The following is a 14,653-nucleotide window of genomic DNA, read 5'->3' as shown; positions in this document are numbered from 1 at the left end:
ACAGCTCCCAGCATTCCTGACCACAGGCCATGCCAACTGAGGATTGTGGGAGCTGTAGTCCAACACAGCTGGAGGGCGCCAGGATGTATAGTATGAATGTGGTGTTACATTTGCATCCTGCCTGTTTTCCTCCTGCAAGGAAGAGTAATGCAGCTCACACGCTCCTCCTCTCCCTTATCCTCACAACGACACTGTGAGGTTGCTAGGCTGACAGAGTCACTGACTGGCCGAGTAGCTTCGTGGCCAAGTAGGGACTCGAACCCGGTTCTCCGGAGTCCCAGTCCAGCACTCTAACTAGTATACCACACTGGCTGGGAAAGGGTGATCTAGGCAACGCGTCCCCAACCCCCGGGCCACAGACCGGTACTGGTCTGTGGCCTGTTAGGAAGCGGGCCGTACAGCAGGAGGTGAGTGGTGGGCGAGCATCCCTGTTCTTCAAGTAATAGGCTGCGTCTTTACATAGCCTATTACTGCAAAGAACAGGGACACAAATGGTGTCGGCTATGCTGGACACCATTTGCGTCTGAAGTGCGGGCGCAGCAGGTAGACAGCAGTGGACGGACCTGGACCAGCCACCGCCAGGTAGGTTCCATCCCGGGAGAATTTTGGGAGTTGGCGGGGGGGTAGTAATTATAATAGAAATAAAGAACAGAATAAATGTAATGCACTTACATTTAACCATCCCCCCCGGTCTGTGGAAAAATTGTCTTCCACGAAACTGGTCCCTGGTGCCAAAAAGGTTGGGGACCGCTGATCTAGACAGCAGGCCTGCAGGGCTGGTTTTCTTTCCTGCAGGGCAGTCAGGGAAGAGGCCGGCCCACTTCGCGCCGGGAATTGAGCAACCTCGTCCGCAGGGGCTTGGAAGGGGGCCGCGCTGCAGTTACTTTCTCCGCGGGAAATTGGGCCCCAGCGAGGCCTGGGCAGTCTGCAGCCAGCGCGGCCTCCGGGACTTCTCCCTTCTCTCCCCGCCGCCCATTGCGGGAGCACCGTCTCCGCGCTCTCCGCCCCGATGGGACACAAAAGGGACCCAGCAAGCCCTTCCTGAAACGCTGCTGTGCCTGCATTTTACATGCAAGAATGTCTGCGAGGAAACCGTCTTCCTCCCTCCCTTCCTCCCTCTGGAGAGGGCGGCCCCCTTTCATTCTCTTCACGCGGCCTGCTGAGCGGTCCCTCTGCTGGGCCTTTGCTGGCCTTTTTGTTCGGCTTTTGTTCTGGCTTTTCCGCTACTCGCCCTTCGCGCTGCTGGCGAAGGATCGCGCGGGGTTCAGGCGGCGAGCTGGCGTTCCTAGAGAGGCCAAGAGGAAGCGGCCGGAGCCTCCCGCTTCTTGGACGGGGAGTGTCGGGGAATTGGGGCGCCGCTTCCGGCCCGTCCTCCTGCCCGGCCCGGGGCGCTCGTGTCCCCGCCAGCTCTCGGCCGCGGCGGCCCCCTGCGCGCCGGTGAGTGGCGAGGCGCCTTTGGGGAGGGGCGCGGAGGCTCCGGGGGAGGCGGGCGAGGGCAGCGGGCGAGGCTTGGGGACCCCGGGAGGAAGACGCCGGCCTGTGCCTGGGGCGGGGGGCCCGGGGCGGCCCCACGTGCAGGGGAGGCCGAGGAGGGGCTGAAGCAGGAGTTCTGGCCCCCCGCCTGCCGCCCCTAAGGCCTGTGCAGCCGACTGGGTGGGGGACAGGGTTAGGTTGTCGATATAGCATTGGCGATTTACATTGCGAAGGGGGAAATCAAATTCCCCCCGGGCGCCACTTCATCTGTTCCAGAAGCAACGGTGCAGACGTGCAGTGTATGCACATGCCTGCATTTGAAGGAATGGATTTAAGGATCCTTAAGCACTACTTCTTTGCTGGCACAGAGAACTTCAGGCGCTGCAAGGAAAGGTCGCAACGTCCGGGACTGTTAGCTTAGAAAAGAGGTGAGATACACAGAGGTCTGCAAAGCAATGCATGGTGCGGAGCAAGTTCACATTGCGAGGCAGGGAGACTGCATCATCTACACGATACAGAAGAAATACAGAAGAACGCCAGAAGAGCCCTGCTGGATCAGACCGAGGGTCCCTCCGGTCCCGCCCTCTGTTCATGCAGCGGTCCACCAGCTGTCGACCAGGAACCACAAGCAGGAGAGCAGTGCAACAGCACCCCCCGCCCATGTTCCCCAGCAACTGTTGCACATAGGCACCCTGCCTGCGACACTGCAGGTAGCATGTAGCCATCCGTCGATCGCCTTCTCCTCCAGGAATTCCCCCCCCCCTTTAAAGCCATCCAAAGTGGTGGGCATCACACAGTAGCGAATTCCATAGTTTAACTCTGCGCTGTGTGAAGAACTCCTGAATCTCCCTTTAATCTGTCCTGAATCTCCAACCAGTCAGCTTCCCCGGATGAGCCTTTTGGGTTCTAGTATTACGGGAGAGGGAGAAAAATGTCTCCCTATCCATTCTCCCTAAGCCATGATTAGTTTTCTACACCTCTATCACGTCTCCCCTCACTCGCCTATTTTCTAAGCTAAACAATCCCAGATGTTGCAGCCTTTCCTCATAGGGGAGTTGCTCCTTGATTGCCCCTTTCTACCTGTCTTCCCACTCTACAATATCCTTTTTTAGGCACAGTGACCAGAACTGTACACAGTATTGTGAGTGTGGTCACACGATAGATTTGTATAAAGGGAGCATGGCCCTGGCAGTTTCATTTTCAGTAAATTAAAACTTAATTCTCAATCACATATGTGAAGGAACCTTTCCCCAGTTTCTGGCTCCTCTTTGGATTTTTGATGCCTTTCCTGCAGGGAAGAGACCATGTCATTCGCAGGAATTGACAATTTTCTCCTCTTTGCCTTGACAGGTTCGCTTTGCAAGATTTAATAACCCCAGCAGTTACAGCACTTTCTGCCTTGAACCATTTGGCAAAAGGTGAAGGTGATCTGTCCACCCTGATGGAGGCTCCCTTGGACAACAACGTGGATACAGAAAATCTAAATTTGGTTGGCCCAGAGGCAAGAAAAGCCCCCCATACCATCCATGTTGGAAGCAGAGAATTCTGGGAAACAACTGTCCAGAAGCTGTTGGGTGAAGACTCCTTCAGCTCAGATGAACAGTGCCAGCGTTTCAGGCAGTTTTCCTACCAGGAGGCCGAGGGGCCACGAGAGGTTTGCAGCCAACTTCACAATCTTTGTCGTCAGTTTCTGAAGCCAGAGCAACACAGCAAAAATCAAATCCTGGACCTCGTGATCCTGGAACAGTTCTTGACCATCCTTCCTCTGGAGATGGTGGGCTGGGTGAGAGAGTGTGGAGCGGAGACCAGCTCCCAGGCGGTGGCCCTGGCAGAAGGTTTCCTTCTGAGCCAGGCAGATGTGAAGAGGCAGGAAACACGCCAGGTGAGAGAGTTTCATCCTGGTGGTTTCAGATGGCTGGGGGCACGAGCAAGGACATTGTAAAACAGACTCCCCCAACCTGATGCCGTCCAGATGTCTTGGACTACAACTCCTGGCATGCCCCAGCCAGCATGTCGGGCTGAGGCATGCTGGGAGTTGTTGTCTAACACATCTGAAGGTTTTGGGTTACAAAAGCTGTCCCCAAAGAACCCTCCAGTTTCCCTTGATGCCTGTTAGGAAGGGGAGGACCCAACACCTTTCGTCACCTCACTCCCCAGTCTTTGCATGCCCCCTTCCTCTTCTAAGCCCTCTTCCCACTCCCTGCCTTGGATCCTTGTTGCTGTTTCAGGTCCAGGGGTCATTGGCACAAGAGGCCCCTGATTTCCCTGAGGACGAGAAGGCTCCATCGGCCACCCCACAGAGAGTGTCGTCCAGGTGGATCATGCCGGAAGCTGGCGGAGGGGCCACCTCGCTGGGTAAGACGGATGTGTCTCCTCTGTGCTTGGCCTCCCTGCCTGCAATACGCCAGAAACCTGTGGGTGCTTCTCTTTTCCTCTGATCCCGTCTAAAGCGTTTGGGAAAGGGCTGTCGCTCGGCGGTAAAGCACACGCCTGGCGCCCGGGAGGTCCCAGCTTCAGTCCCCGGCATCTCCAGGTAGCGCTGGGAAAGAACCCTGTCCGAGGATTCAGTCTCGGAGCAGCTTTCAGGGGCTGTGTGGCCTATTTAGCAGGGAGAAAGGCCTTTTCAATCAGGCCTTTCCCACTGCAGGTAACACCTTCCACCAGACACAGGAATGCTGCCACCAAGGCTTTTACCTCAGTTTCTGCACCTTCATGAGGACACTCTGGCTCCTCTTCTGACCTATAATATTCTCTTTATTCCTCTACCCTTTTGTAGGCATGAGCCTAGGGTTTTATAAAGCATAGAAATATTTATCCTTTACAGGATTAGGATGTTAAACAGTAAATAAGTCACTTTAAAAGTTTACATATATCGATATATATCTCTCCTCTGCCACTCAGCCAGGCTTAATTACCCCTTTAATCCTGTACACACAAATCTTAGTCACTGTCTTTCTCTTCCTTGTCCGTTCTGAATTACACAAGCACAGCCCCCTGTGTTTGGAAATAATAGTGATAATCTTCCATCTGCCTCTGTCTCCCTTGTAGGCAGTGAAGCGGTGCTGGCGATGCGCTGCGGGTCGTCTCCCCTTTGCAGCGGAGTAGGCGGAACTGCCGGGCAGCCAGGCCAGGTAGGGCCTGGGTGAGTCCTGGGGGAGGCGGCAGGATGCAGCCTTGGGGTTGGAGCCAGGAGAGGAATGCTCAACTCACAGAAGGTCCCTCTGCCCGATTCTTGCGGATCCCCCCCATCACAGCTCTCTGCAGGGTCTGTCTCGGTATGTCAGGGTGGACACTGAGCCCATAGAATCCCAGAGTAGTTCTGCTTCTGAGGAAGAGGAGTCGCTCCTGGGAGAGGAGTGCACTCCTCTTTCCCAGGGCCAACAGCTGACGGAGATTCCTCCCACCAGCATTCCTAGCTTAGATAGCAGTCCTGGGAATGACAGAGCGTGGGAAGCAGACTTGATGGACGCGCGACGCCGAAACAGAGAGTGGCGCCAAATGGAGGGCGCAGAAAGGAGGCGTAGTGCCCGGTTGGCGCGCAAACAACGGCTGCGCCCAGAGGATCCAAGGGAAAAGGGGAGGGACTCTCCCTAGTCCTTATATTCAGGGGTCTGCCAGTAATTCCCTTTCAAACAGGGACCAACTGTTCCAACGTAGGGCATAGGTACTCTGCTGCTCATATCTAGTTGCTAACAGTAGAGTTGTTAAGTTGTAAAAGAGGAATAAAGCTTTGAAAAGAATCCCTTTGTCTATGTCTGGACTTGGCTACTGGATTAGACTGAGAGAGGCCTCCAAGGAGCCCTTGACAATGTAGCGCTTTCAGGGGGCTGGAGGGGCTGCCGTGGAAAGGAGGCTCTCCCTGTGCCTGGAAGGACCTGCCTGCTCCCTTTGCTTCACTCGCAAAGGTTTCTGTTCTGCAGCTGAGCCTGCAGCCTCCTGGCCTTGGCTCCCTGTGTGGATTTTGCTTAGAAGGGGAAGAAGCGTCACGTTCACTTTTCTTCTCATTCTCCCTCTTCTTCTTCTTTCAGGACCGAATAACCCTTGAGGAGGTGTCTGTGCATTTCTCCGAGGAGGAGTGGGCCCTCTTGGATCCGGGCCAAAGGGCCCTGCACAGGGCAGTCATGGCGGAGAACTGGGGGATCGTGGCCTCTCTGGGTACGGCTCCCCCCTGTCCAGACTTTGGCAGTTCTTCATCAGTACCCAGCATCCTCTTCTTCCGCTCAATTCTGTGGGCCTCTGTCTTGGGTGGTGAAACCCTGGGTTGACTCCGAACCAAGTCAATGACTCCAATGTGGCACCTCCTTTCCCTGTTATGTGTTGTGCCCCAGTAGTCCTTTTAAAAATATTTAATATTTTCTTTTCAGTTCTTAAAAAAAATGTAAGGGAAAGGGCTGCTTGACAGTGGAACTGACTGTCTTGTGGCGGGGGGTGCATTCTCCTTCGCTGGAGGTATTTCTAACCTGTTGGCAGGCATAAGTAATGGTGGAACAGAACAAGCAGCCAGATATTTTGCTGTGGCAATTCAGAAAAGGTCACAGGGAGTTAATGGCTGAGAGAAAAAGTTATGGGGAGATAGCAGGCATGGGTATGGCTCAGGACAGGGGTTCCCAAACTTTTTGGACCCATGGGCACATTTGGGAATTTGAGAACCTGCTGTGGGCACCACCACAAAATGGCTCCCACAGAGGAGCTCCAGTTTCTAGTCCCCACGTGGCCATAGAAGCTTACTGGGTGGCGTTGGACTGGTCACAGACTCTCAGCCCAACCTACCTCGCAGCGTTGTTATGAGGATAAAATGGAGAGGAGGAGGAGGGCCATGTAAGCTGCCTTGGGTTCCTTGCAAGAGGAAAAAAAGTGGGATATAAATGCAATAAATAAATGCAGTGAATAATAGTCACATAATGGCTGCCATGGGGACCTGGTAGTCAAAGGAGAGCTAGAGAGGGCCGGCGGAGAGGAATCGTGAGGCTGGGAGTGAATGGGAAGCAGCAAGGCAAAGGGGTAGTAGAGGGGAGAGACAGAGCCAAGCTAGAGGTTGGGAGTGGGAGGAACAGTAAAGAGAAGGGGAGAGAAACAGGCTGGAGGCTCGGAGGGAGTGGGGAATAGGGAGGCAGAGGGGCAGTGGGAAGAAGAGGAACCAGGCTAGAGGCTAGAAAGGGAGAGACAGAAGACTGCCCTAACGTTGTCCAAGGCTCTTTTTTTTTAAATTATTTTGAAGGGGGAGGTTTATGGGCGCCGGGGGGGGGGGGGCGGTTTATAATGTAAATTTGGTTGCTGATGTTATGTTAACTATGTATGTCTGTTTAGCATTTAATTCATCTTTTTATGAATAGTTGTATTCTATCATCTGTTCAATTTCTTGTACATGTCCTAATTTATCCTTGTTTTACTATTTTGCTGTAATAAGTGTTTTTATGTTCTAATATCTGGAAAGACTGATGGACTAAATTGGGGGTGGGAAACTATTTTGGGTCTGTGGGCACATTTGGGAATTTGAGAAATTGTCCTGGGCACCACCACAAAATGGCTGTCATGGGAGGCCTGGACAAGGACAAGTAACCTGCCCAAAAGACTGGGTACAAGGTGGAGCTGGGGGCTGAGCCCCAGCACACTAAACAGCACCTTTGAACACACAGTTTTCAGCACCGACAGATACCTGTTTCACAGCAATCCCATGTGCTGTTAAGAAAATGTGTTGATTGGTTTTTCAAAAGTGAGAGGGGAAGGGCATGTTGGAGGGTGCCAAGAAAGGTGTTGGGGGGCGGGGGGCTTGGTACCCACAGGCACCACGTTGCTTATAAGAAACACTTTGGGTTTGGAGCAGTGAGGCTGGTTGCTCTGATTTCAGTGGGGTCATGAATCCATTTTGGGATTCAGTCAGAACCATCCAGAACTCTAAAGGAGCTGTCCAAGGGGATGAACCTATTTTGGGTTAAACCCCAGAATGGAAGCATGGCCCCACTGAAATCAGAGCCACCAGCCTCCACTGGGTTGGAGGTATTAAGCAGAGGCTGGACAGCCATCTGACAGGGCTGTGGTACTGCAATATTGCAGATCATACAATGAGCAGGGGGTTGGACTAAATGACCTCGGTGGTCCTGCCAAACGCCAACATTCTCTTAATGTAGATCAATGTCATTTACTTGGCTGGAGGCAACTCTGCAGGGTCCCTGTTTCCTCATTTGAGGCTCCATCTCTTTCTTGGGCTCTTACTCCCTTCCTGTCTCTTCATTCCAACAGGTGATGGGTGGGAGAGCAAGAGTGAGAATGAAGCACCCAGCGGGTTACCGGAAGGAGCCAGATGTAAAAATGGAGGACATCAGACAAGGAGAAGGGGAGTCAAATGGAAGCAGCAAGAGGCGTCTTCTGCTTATGAAGCTGGCGAATTCTCAGTCCAAGGAAAAATAGCCAAGGGAAAGCAATGGCATAAGTGCCCAGTGTGTGGGAAAAGATTCTATTATAAATCGTGGCTAAATTATCATTGGAGAACACACACACGGGAGAAACAGTTTCAATGCTCTGAGTGTGGAAAGAGCTTCCGTCAGAAGGCAAACCTCATTAATCACGAAAGAATCCACACAGGAGTGAAACCATTTCAGTGTCCGGAGTGTGGAAGGAGCTTCAGTCAGAGGAGAACCCTTACAGACCATCAAAGAACCCACACAGGGGAGAAACCATTTAAATGCCCTGATTGTGAAAGGAGCTTCTCTCAGAAGGCAAACCTCATAAAACACCAAATGATCCACACAGGAGCGAAACCATTTAAGTGCGTGGAGTGCGGAAAGAGTTTCCGTTGGAGAAGAAACCTTACTGATCACCAAAGAACCCACACAGGGGAGAAACCATTTAAATGCCCTGAATGTGAAAAGAGCTTCTGTCAGAGGGCAACCCTCATTATCCACCAAACAATCCACACAGGAGTAAAACCATTTCAGTGTCTGGAGTGTGGAAAGAGCTTCAGTCATAGGAGAACCCTTACGGATCATCAAAGAACCCACACAGGGGAGAAACCATTTAAATGCCCTGAATGTGAAAAGAGCTTCTGTCAGAGGGCAACCCTCATTATCCACCAAACAATCCACACAGGAGTAAAACCATTTAAGTGTCTGGAGTGTGGAAAGAGCTTCAGTCAGAGGGGAACCCTTACGGACCATCAAAGAACCCACACAGGGGAGAAACCGTTTAAATGCCTGGACTGTGGGAAGAGCTTCAGTTCGAGGGGAAAACTTACTTCCCATCTAACAACCCACAGAGGCAAGAAATCTTATCAGTGCTTGGAGTATGGAAAGAGCTTCAGTCGGAGGGGAACACTTACTGACCACCGAAGAACCCAAACAGGGGAGAAACGGTTTAAATGCCTGGAGTGTGGGAAGGGCTTCAGTCAGAGGGGAAAACTTACTGACCACCAACGAACCCACACAGGGGAGAAACCATTTAAATGCCTGGAGTGTGGGAAGAGCTTCAGTCAGAAGGGGAAGCTTACTGACCACCAACGTACCCACACAGGGGAGAAACCGTTTAAATGCCTGGAGTGTGGGAAGAGCTTCCGTCAGAGGGGGAACCTTACTAGCCACCAAAGAACCCACACAGGGGAGAAACTGTTTAAATGCCCTGAATGTGAAACGAGCTTCTATCAGAAGAGACACTTCATTGAACACCAAAGGATCCATACAGGAGTGAAACCATTTAAGTGTGCAGACTGCGGAAAGAGCTTCCGTCGGAGGGCACACCTCACTCGGCACCAAAGAACCCACACAGGGGAGAAACCATTTAAATGCTTGGAGTGTGGGGAGAACTTCATGTGGAAAGAGCAGCTTACCTCCCATCAAACCGTCCACACAGGGAAGAAACGTTTTCAGTGCTTGGAGTGTGGAAAGAGCTTCTGTAGGAAGGAAAGGCTCATTAGACACCAGAACAACCGTACCACTGAGAAATCATATGAGTGCTCAGTCTGTAGCAAAACCTTTACTGCTCAGTTGTGCCTTTCTTGGCATCAGAGAACACACACAGGGCAGAGACCATATAAATGCCTGGAGTGTGGAAAGAGTTTCGGGCAGACCTCAAACCTTACTGTACATCTGAGAGTTCACACAGGAGAGAAACCATTTAAATGTTTTGAGTGTGGAAAGAGCTTTTCTCAGAGATCAGGTCTCAGCGCCCATCAAAGGACACACACAGTAGGTAAAGTATAGAAATGTCTGGAGTGCAGAAAGTGCTTCAGTGAGACTACACTCTCACTTCACATTTTAGAATCCATTTGAAGGATTCCATATAAAGAGCCAGAACCAGCTTATCTTTGGCAACAGCAACAAAGAATCTTGTGGCACCTTAAGAACATAAGAAGAGCCGCACTAGATCAGAACAAGGGCCCATTCCGTCCAGCATTCTGTTCACTCATTGGCCAACTAGTTTCCTGTGGGAAACCCATAAGCAGGGCATGAGCGCAACAGCACCCTCCCTCCCATGTTCCCCAGCAACTGGTGTACATACGTATACTGCCTCTGGTACTGGAGGGAGCGCATAGCCATCAGGTCTAGTAGCCACTGATAGCCTTCTTCTCCAGGAATTTATCTAACCCTCCCTTAAAGCCATCCAAATCAGCGGCCATCACCACATCCTTTGGTGGAAACTCCATAGTTTAACTCTGCGTTGTGTGAAGAAGTTCTCCTGTTTTTCTACCCTTGAAGTCCAATAAATGGAACGCGAGAGATCAGTTTTCATGGGCAGTTCCCAATAAGGGAAGCTGCAGTTTTCCGAAAGCGAGTGCCGCTCTCAAACACTAGAGCTGTCCACCAGGCGTTTTTTTAAATGAAGTGGTGAAGAACCTTCTGGGATCCACCCATTTTGTGAACCTTATGTTTGGTGGAGCGTTTTAACCATCATAGCCAAGGACTGTGCACATTTTATCCAGTGTTTTAGCGGAGGGTCCGTAGCTCAGTGGTAGAGCATGCAGATCCCCGGCTGCTCCAGGTAGGGCTAGGAATGGGTCCTGCCTGAAACCGTGGAGACCCTGCTGCCAGTCAGTGTTGACAGTACAGGGCTAGATGGACCGAGGGTCTGACTTGGGCGCAGGCAGCTTCCTGTGTCCCTAAAAACATTCTGAAGACGAGGGAGAGCGGCTGCTGGCACCCTGCTCTTCTATTTTCATCCTGTTTCTATATGTTGTTTTCGATTGCTATATATTCATAAGTTTTAGCTAGCTTAGATCAGACTAGATTTCCTCACATCCCCGCTTTCCTCCATCTATGCCAGTCAATCTATAAATCTTATCTTTCCTGTCAATAAAGTTGTTCCTTTAATTCCTATCCTTTCTCTTGTATTGACTTAGATTCTTTCTAGAACCTTCCTGAAAGGCCCAAGTAGGTCGCCTTGTAGACCAGGAGGCACCAAGGTGAACTTTCAGTGTTGTCTCAAGTTCCTGTATAAAGTACGACCATTTGTAACCGAATGTAAGAATCTGAACACCGGACGTAACCAGTTGCAAACGTTTCAGATGTTGCATTTGTAGAAGCATCCGTCAAGATCTATGTTGTTTTGATCGCTCAGTGTTCCCTCTATGAACTGCCGAAGAAGTTGTAGGGAGGTGGAGATGAAGAGTGAATGAGTTTGTTTAGAGAAGGACCTCGGCACACATAAAGACAGCAATTGAGGATCAGCGTAGAAGAAGGTAAACAATTTTAATTGTTACCCAGAGAGGGTAATATCTGTTGTGTTGTCATACTTAATTTGGGGCTTCGTAGCCAACACGGCACTGTGAAGTCAAATATTAACCAGTTCCGTACTGGGCCCTTGCCCCTCTTGCCTTGTCAAAACTGGCGGGAAGGAACAGCTGGCCAGCCAGGGAGGTGATAAATGCTTCCTTGTGCAAGGGAGTGGTCCCGGGCCGCCTCAAAGAGGCAGTGGGTAGACCCCTCCTGAAGAGGCCCTCCCTGGACCCGCAAAGCCTTAAGAATTTTAGGCCAGTGGCAAATGTTCCTTTCCTGGGCCAGGGTCTTGAGCGGGTGGTTGGCTCAAGGTGGTGCTTGGGGGATATTGCTCGGCCCCGTGGATTTTCCAGTTTGGGGCTCCACAGGGGTTGGTTTCGCCCCCCGTACTATTCAGCATCGACATGGAACCGCTGAGTGCGCTCATCCGGAGCCATGGAGTGCGCTGTCATCAGCACACAGCTCTACTTCCCCTATTCATCTCCTTCAGGTGGGGCTGTGGATGTGCTAAATCGGAGCCTGGCTGCGACAATGGACCGGATGAGGGCTAATCAACTGCAACTCCGTCCAGCCCAGACTGAGGTGCTGTTGGTGGGTGGTTCTGCTGACCAGATAGAGGGTGCTCAGCCTGTTTTGGATGGGGCTGCGCTCCCCCGAAGGAGCAGGTTTGTAGTTTGGGTGTTCTCCTTGAGCCATCTTTGTCACTTGAGGTTCAGTGACACGAAGTGCCTTCAACCAACTTCAGTTGGTGGCCCAACTATGCCCCTGTTGGGACAGGGATAGCCTGGCTTCGGTTGTCAATGCTCTGGTAATCTCCCAGTTAGATTACTGCAATGCACTCTATGTGGGGCTGCCTTTGAAGACGGTTCAGAAACTGCAGCTTGTGCCAGATTGATAACGGGGCCCAGAAGGTCCAAACATATAAGACCACTCTGGCCCACTTGCCCTGGCTGCCTGCATCTTTCTGAGCCCATTTCCAGGTGCAGGTTTTAACTGCTAAACCTTACAGAGCTTGGGACCACAATACCTGACGCAGCGCCTGTCCTGAACTGACCTGTATGCTACACTGTATGAGGCCCGCCTGGTGCCAAGGTTGTTACCTTTTCAGCGCCAAGTTAAAACCTTTCTCTTCTCCCAGGCATTGAGCAGCATATGAGAAGTTTTAATTCATCTGGATTGTCCTATATTGATGGTTGTTTGCTTGAGGTTGTTTGTTTGAATTGTTTTAGATATATGTTCCCTTGTATATATTGTCTATGTGGTTTTCATAAATGGTTTTAAATCTCTGTCTACTGTATTTTAATGTTTTTAATTCTTGTAAACCGCCCAGAGAACTTTGGCTATGGGGTGGTATAGAAATGTAATAAATAAATACTTGGGCCTGAAAAGTCAAATTTGTGTCCATATTAATTTGGGAACTGCAGTTCTGTTTGGGACTTGCAATAAATCCTCAGCTTTCTCTGAAATGTCATATCTATCTCCACCTGTATAAGGTCCCTTGGTTTTCTCAGCCTGATCAATGGGAGAAATCATATATATAATTCAAAATATCTTGGTTGTTGGTCATCCCTTTTTGACTGCCTTCCAGTTGACCAATTCTCATGAAACACACTTCATTGAAAAGCTCTTGACACACAGATGCCACGAATAACAACAGTTTTCACTGTAATTCAAAGTCAGCAGTTTATTCATATCCATAAAGCTTTTTAAAAGGAATTCGGCCATCTTCTATAACAATGTACTATAAACTTTTATTTTTAATTTCAAAAAAATGATTATTAAACAAACAATGAATTGCAAAGTGAAGCAAAGTCAAATATGAACACCAAAATGTCTGTACACTTCTAAACACAGCTTCAGGCCAAAGTACAATGCTATGCTAGTACCATACAGCCTATGAACAAATCCTGAAGGGTTAAGAGACACCTACAGTTCAAAGAATTTTTGTGAACCGCCCAGAGAGCTTCGGCTATTGGGCGGTATAGAAATGAAATAAATAAAGTAACCCAGTCAATGTTTAGTTTCCACTGAGAACATTGTATTTAAGGAAGTTTGGTAAAGATAAAAGATGTAACACTTGAATGTTTCAATAAACATAGTTAAGCTAAATGGTTAGAATTTATTTTTCTCCACGAACTCTGTTCACGGGGAACCAATTGGTAGTTTTTTTATAACATGCATGTCAGATGGGCCATCTCCACTTTCTAGGTTCTTCGATCACTCCTCTGAAAGCACCAAGCGGCCTGCCCTGTTCCCCCTAAGCTAGCCTGCCCCATCAGGTGTTGCGGAGGATGCTGTCCCATTGTCAGTGTGGAAGGAACAGCCCAGTTGGCTTTTGCACATGGAACAGGAGAGGGGACACTTTTGTTCTTCGCCTCAGGCACCAAAATGTCTTGGGCCAGCCCTGAGGCACCCTGGTACGCTAGAGGTGTTTTGGACTACAGCTTCCATAAGCTCCAGCCACCCTGGGTAATGGTCAGAGATTATGGGGGTTATAGTCCAAAACGTCAAGAGTTGGATCCAGGATCTGCCTTCCACAAGAGTCACTCCCCCTGATTTTTTGAGATATTTATTTATTTAGTAACCTGAGCCACCCAATAGCTCATGTTCTCAGGGCGGATTCGGGCCAGTTAAAAAACTAACATGCCATTTTACAACATGGCTGAAAATATAACACACAAAACATTTGAAAGAATACAAGATAATGCAAAACAATAAACAGCACAGGATTCGATAAAACAGCCTTAATCACCTAGGTCTCTAAAATGCCTGGGAGAAAAGAAAGGTCTTTGCCCGGTGCTGAAAAGATAACAATGTAGGTGCCAGGCGAAGGTCTTTGGGGAGTTTGTTCCAGAAGACGGGCGCCATCACTGAGAAGGCCCTCTCTCTTGTAGCCACCTGCCTGGCTAACTAGGGAGCTCCCCTCGTCTCCCAACGCTACAGCTCACCCTATTCAGTGAGGTCTCCGGACTCTGTGTAGCATTTCAGGAGGGTGCTGGAGGCAGTGGAGGCCAGAGATTTGGGGGATATCGTCCAGAACCTTGGAGAGCTCCTTTAAAAGTTCTGGCTGGTTCTGACTGAAGCCGAGAATGAAACAGCCCCACCAAAATCAGAGCCACTGGCCTCCATGGACTGGAAAGGGTGGGGCAGTCCAGTTTAAATCAGGATCCAGCCCCTAGAGGATGCCAACTTATCTACCCCTGCAATACAGACCCTCTTCTTTCTCTGTACCCTTCCTGTACAGCTACTGATACTTCCTGCCCCCCATGACCCAGCAGAACTACCCCCTCTCCTCTATCCCTCCTCTGCCTGCCATTTCTTCCTTGAACTACAGTAAGTGCAATCAGATCATTCATTCATTCAGGGTGCAATCCCATGCATCTTTAGACAGAAAGAGGTCCTACAACTCCCAGCATGCCCCAGCCAGCCAGTCTTATGACTCCCAGCATGCCCCAGGCAACCATGCTGGCTGGAGC

At 50.3% G+C, this 14,653-nt stretch overlaps 1 protein-coding gene across 1 annotated transcript in view; it reads left to right on the top strand.

Annotated features, from left to right (window-relative positions):
* Positions 1–914: 914 nt before the first annotated feature.
* The window catches only part of LOC146356212 (uncharacterized), a 28,555-nt gene continuing 14,816 nt past the window's right edge, over positions 915–14,653 (top strand). The window contains exons 1-9 of the mRNA XM_084830041.1: positions 915–1,437; positions 1,842–1,901; positions 2,824–3,355; positions 3,702–3,828; positions 4,522–4,604; positions 5,502–5,628; positions 7,714–9,659; positions 10,802–10,943; positions 11,668–11,768. Coding sequence (XP_084686167.1) covers positions 1,070–1,437; positions 1,842–1,901; positions 2,824–3,355; positions 3,702–3,828; positions 4,522–4,604; positions 5,502–5,628; positions 7,714–9,659; positions 10,802–10,943; positions 11,668–11,768 — 3,486 coding nt within the window. The 5' untranslated portion in view covers positions 915–1,069. The remainder of the gene's footprint in view (positions 1,438–1,841; positions 1,902–2,823; positions 3,356–3,701; positions 3,829–4,521; positions 4,605–5,501; positions 5,629–7,713; positions 9,660–10,801; positions 10,944–11,667; positions 11,769–14,653) is intronic.

Source organism: Heloderma suspectum, chromosome 2 (genome assembly GCF_057233095.1).
Source record: "Heloderma suspectum isolate Gila_16-S chromosome 2, 16-S_ref, whole genome shotgun sequence".
NCBI classification, from domain to species: Eukaryota; Metazoa; Chordata; class Lepidosauria; order Squamata; family Helodermatidae; genus Heloderma; species Heloderma suspectum.
This window is presented reverse-complemented; position numbering and strand designations above follow the sequence as displayed.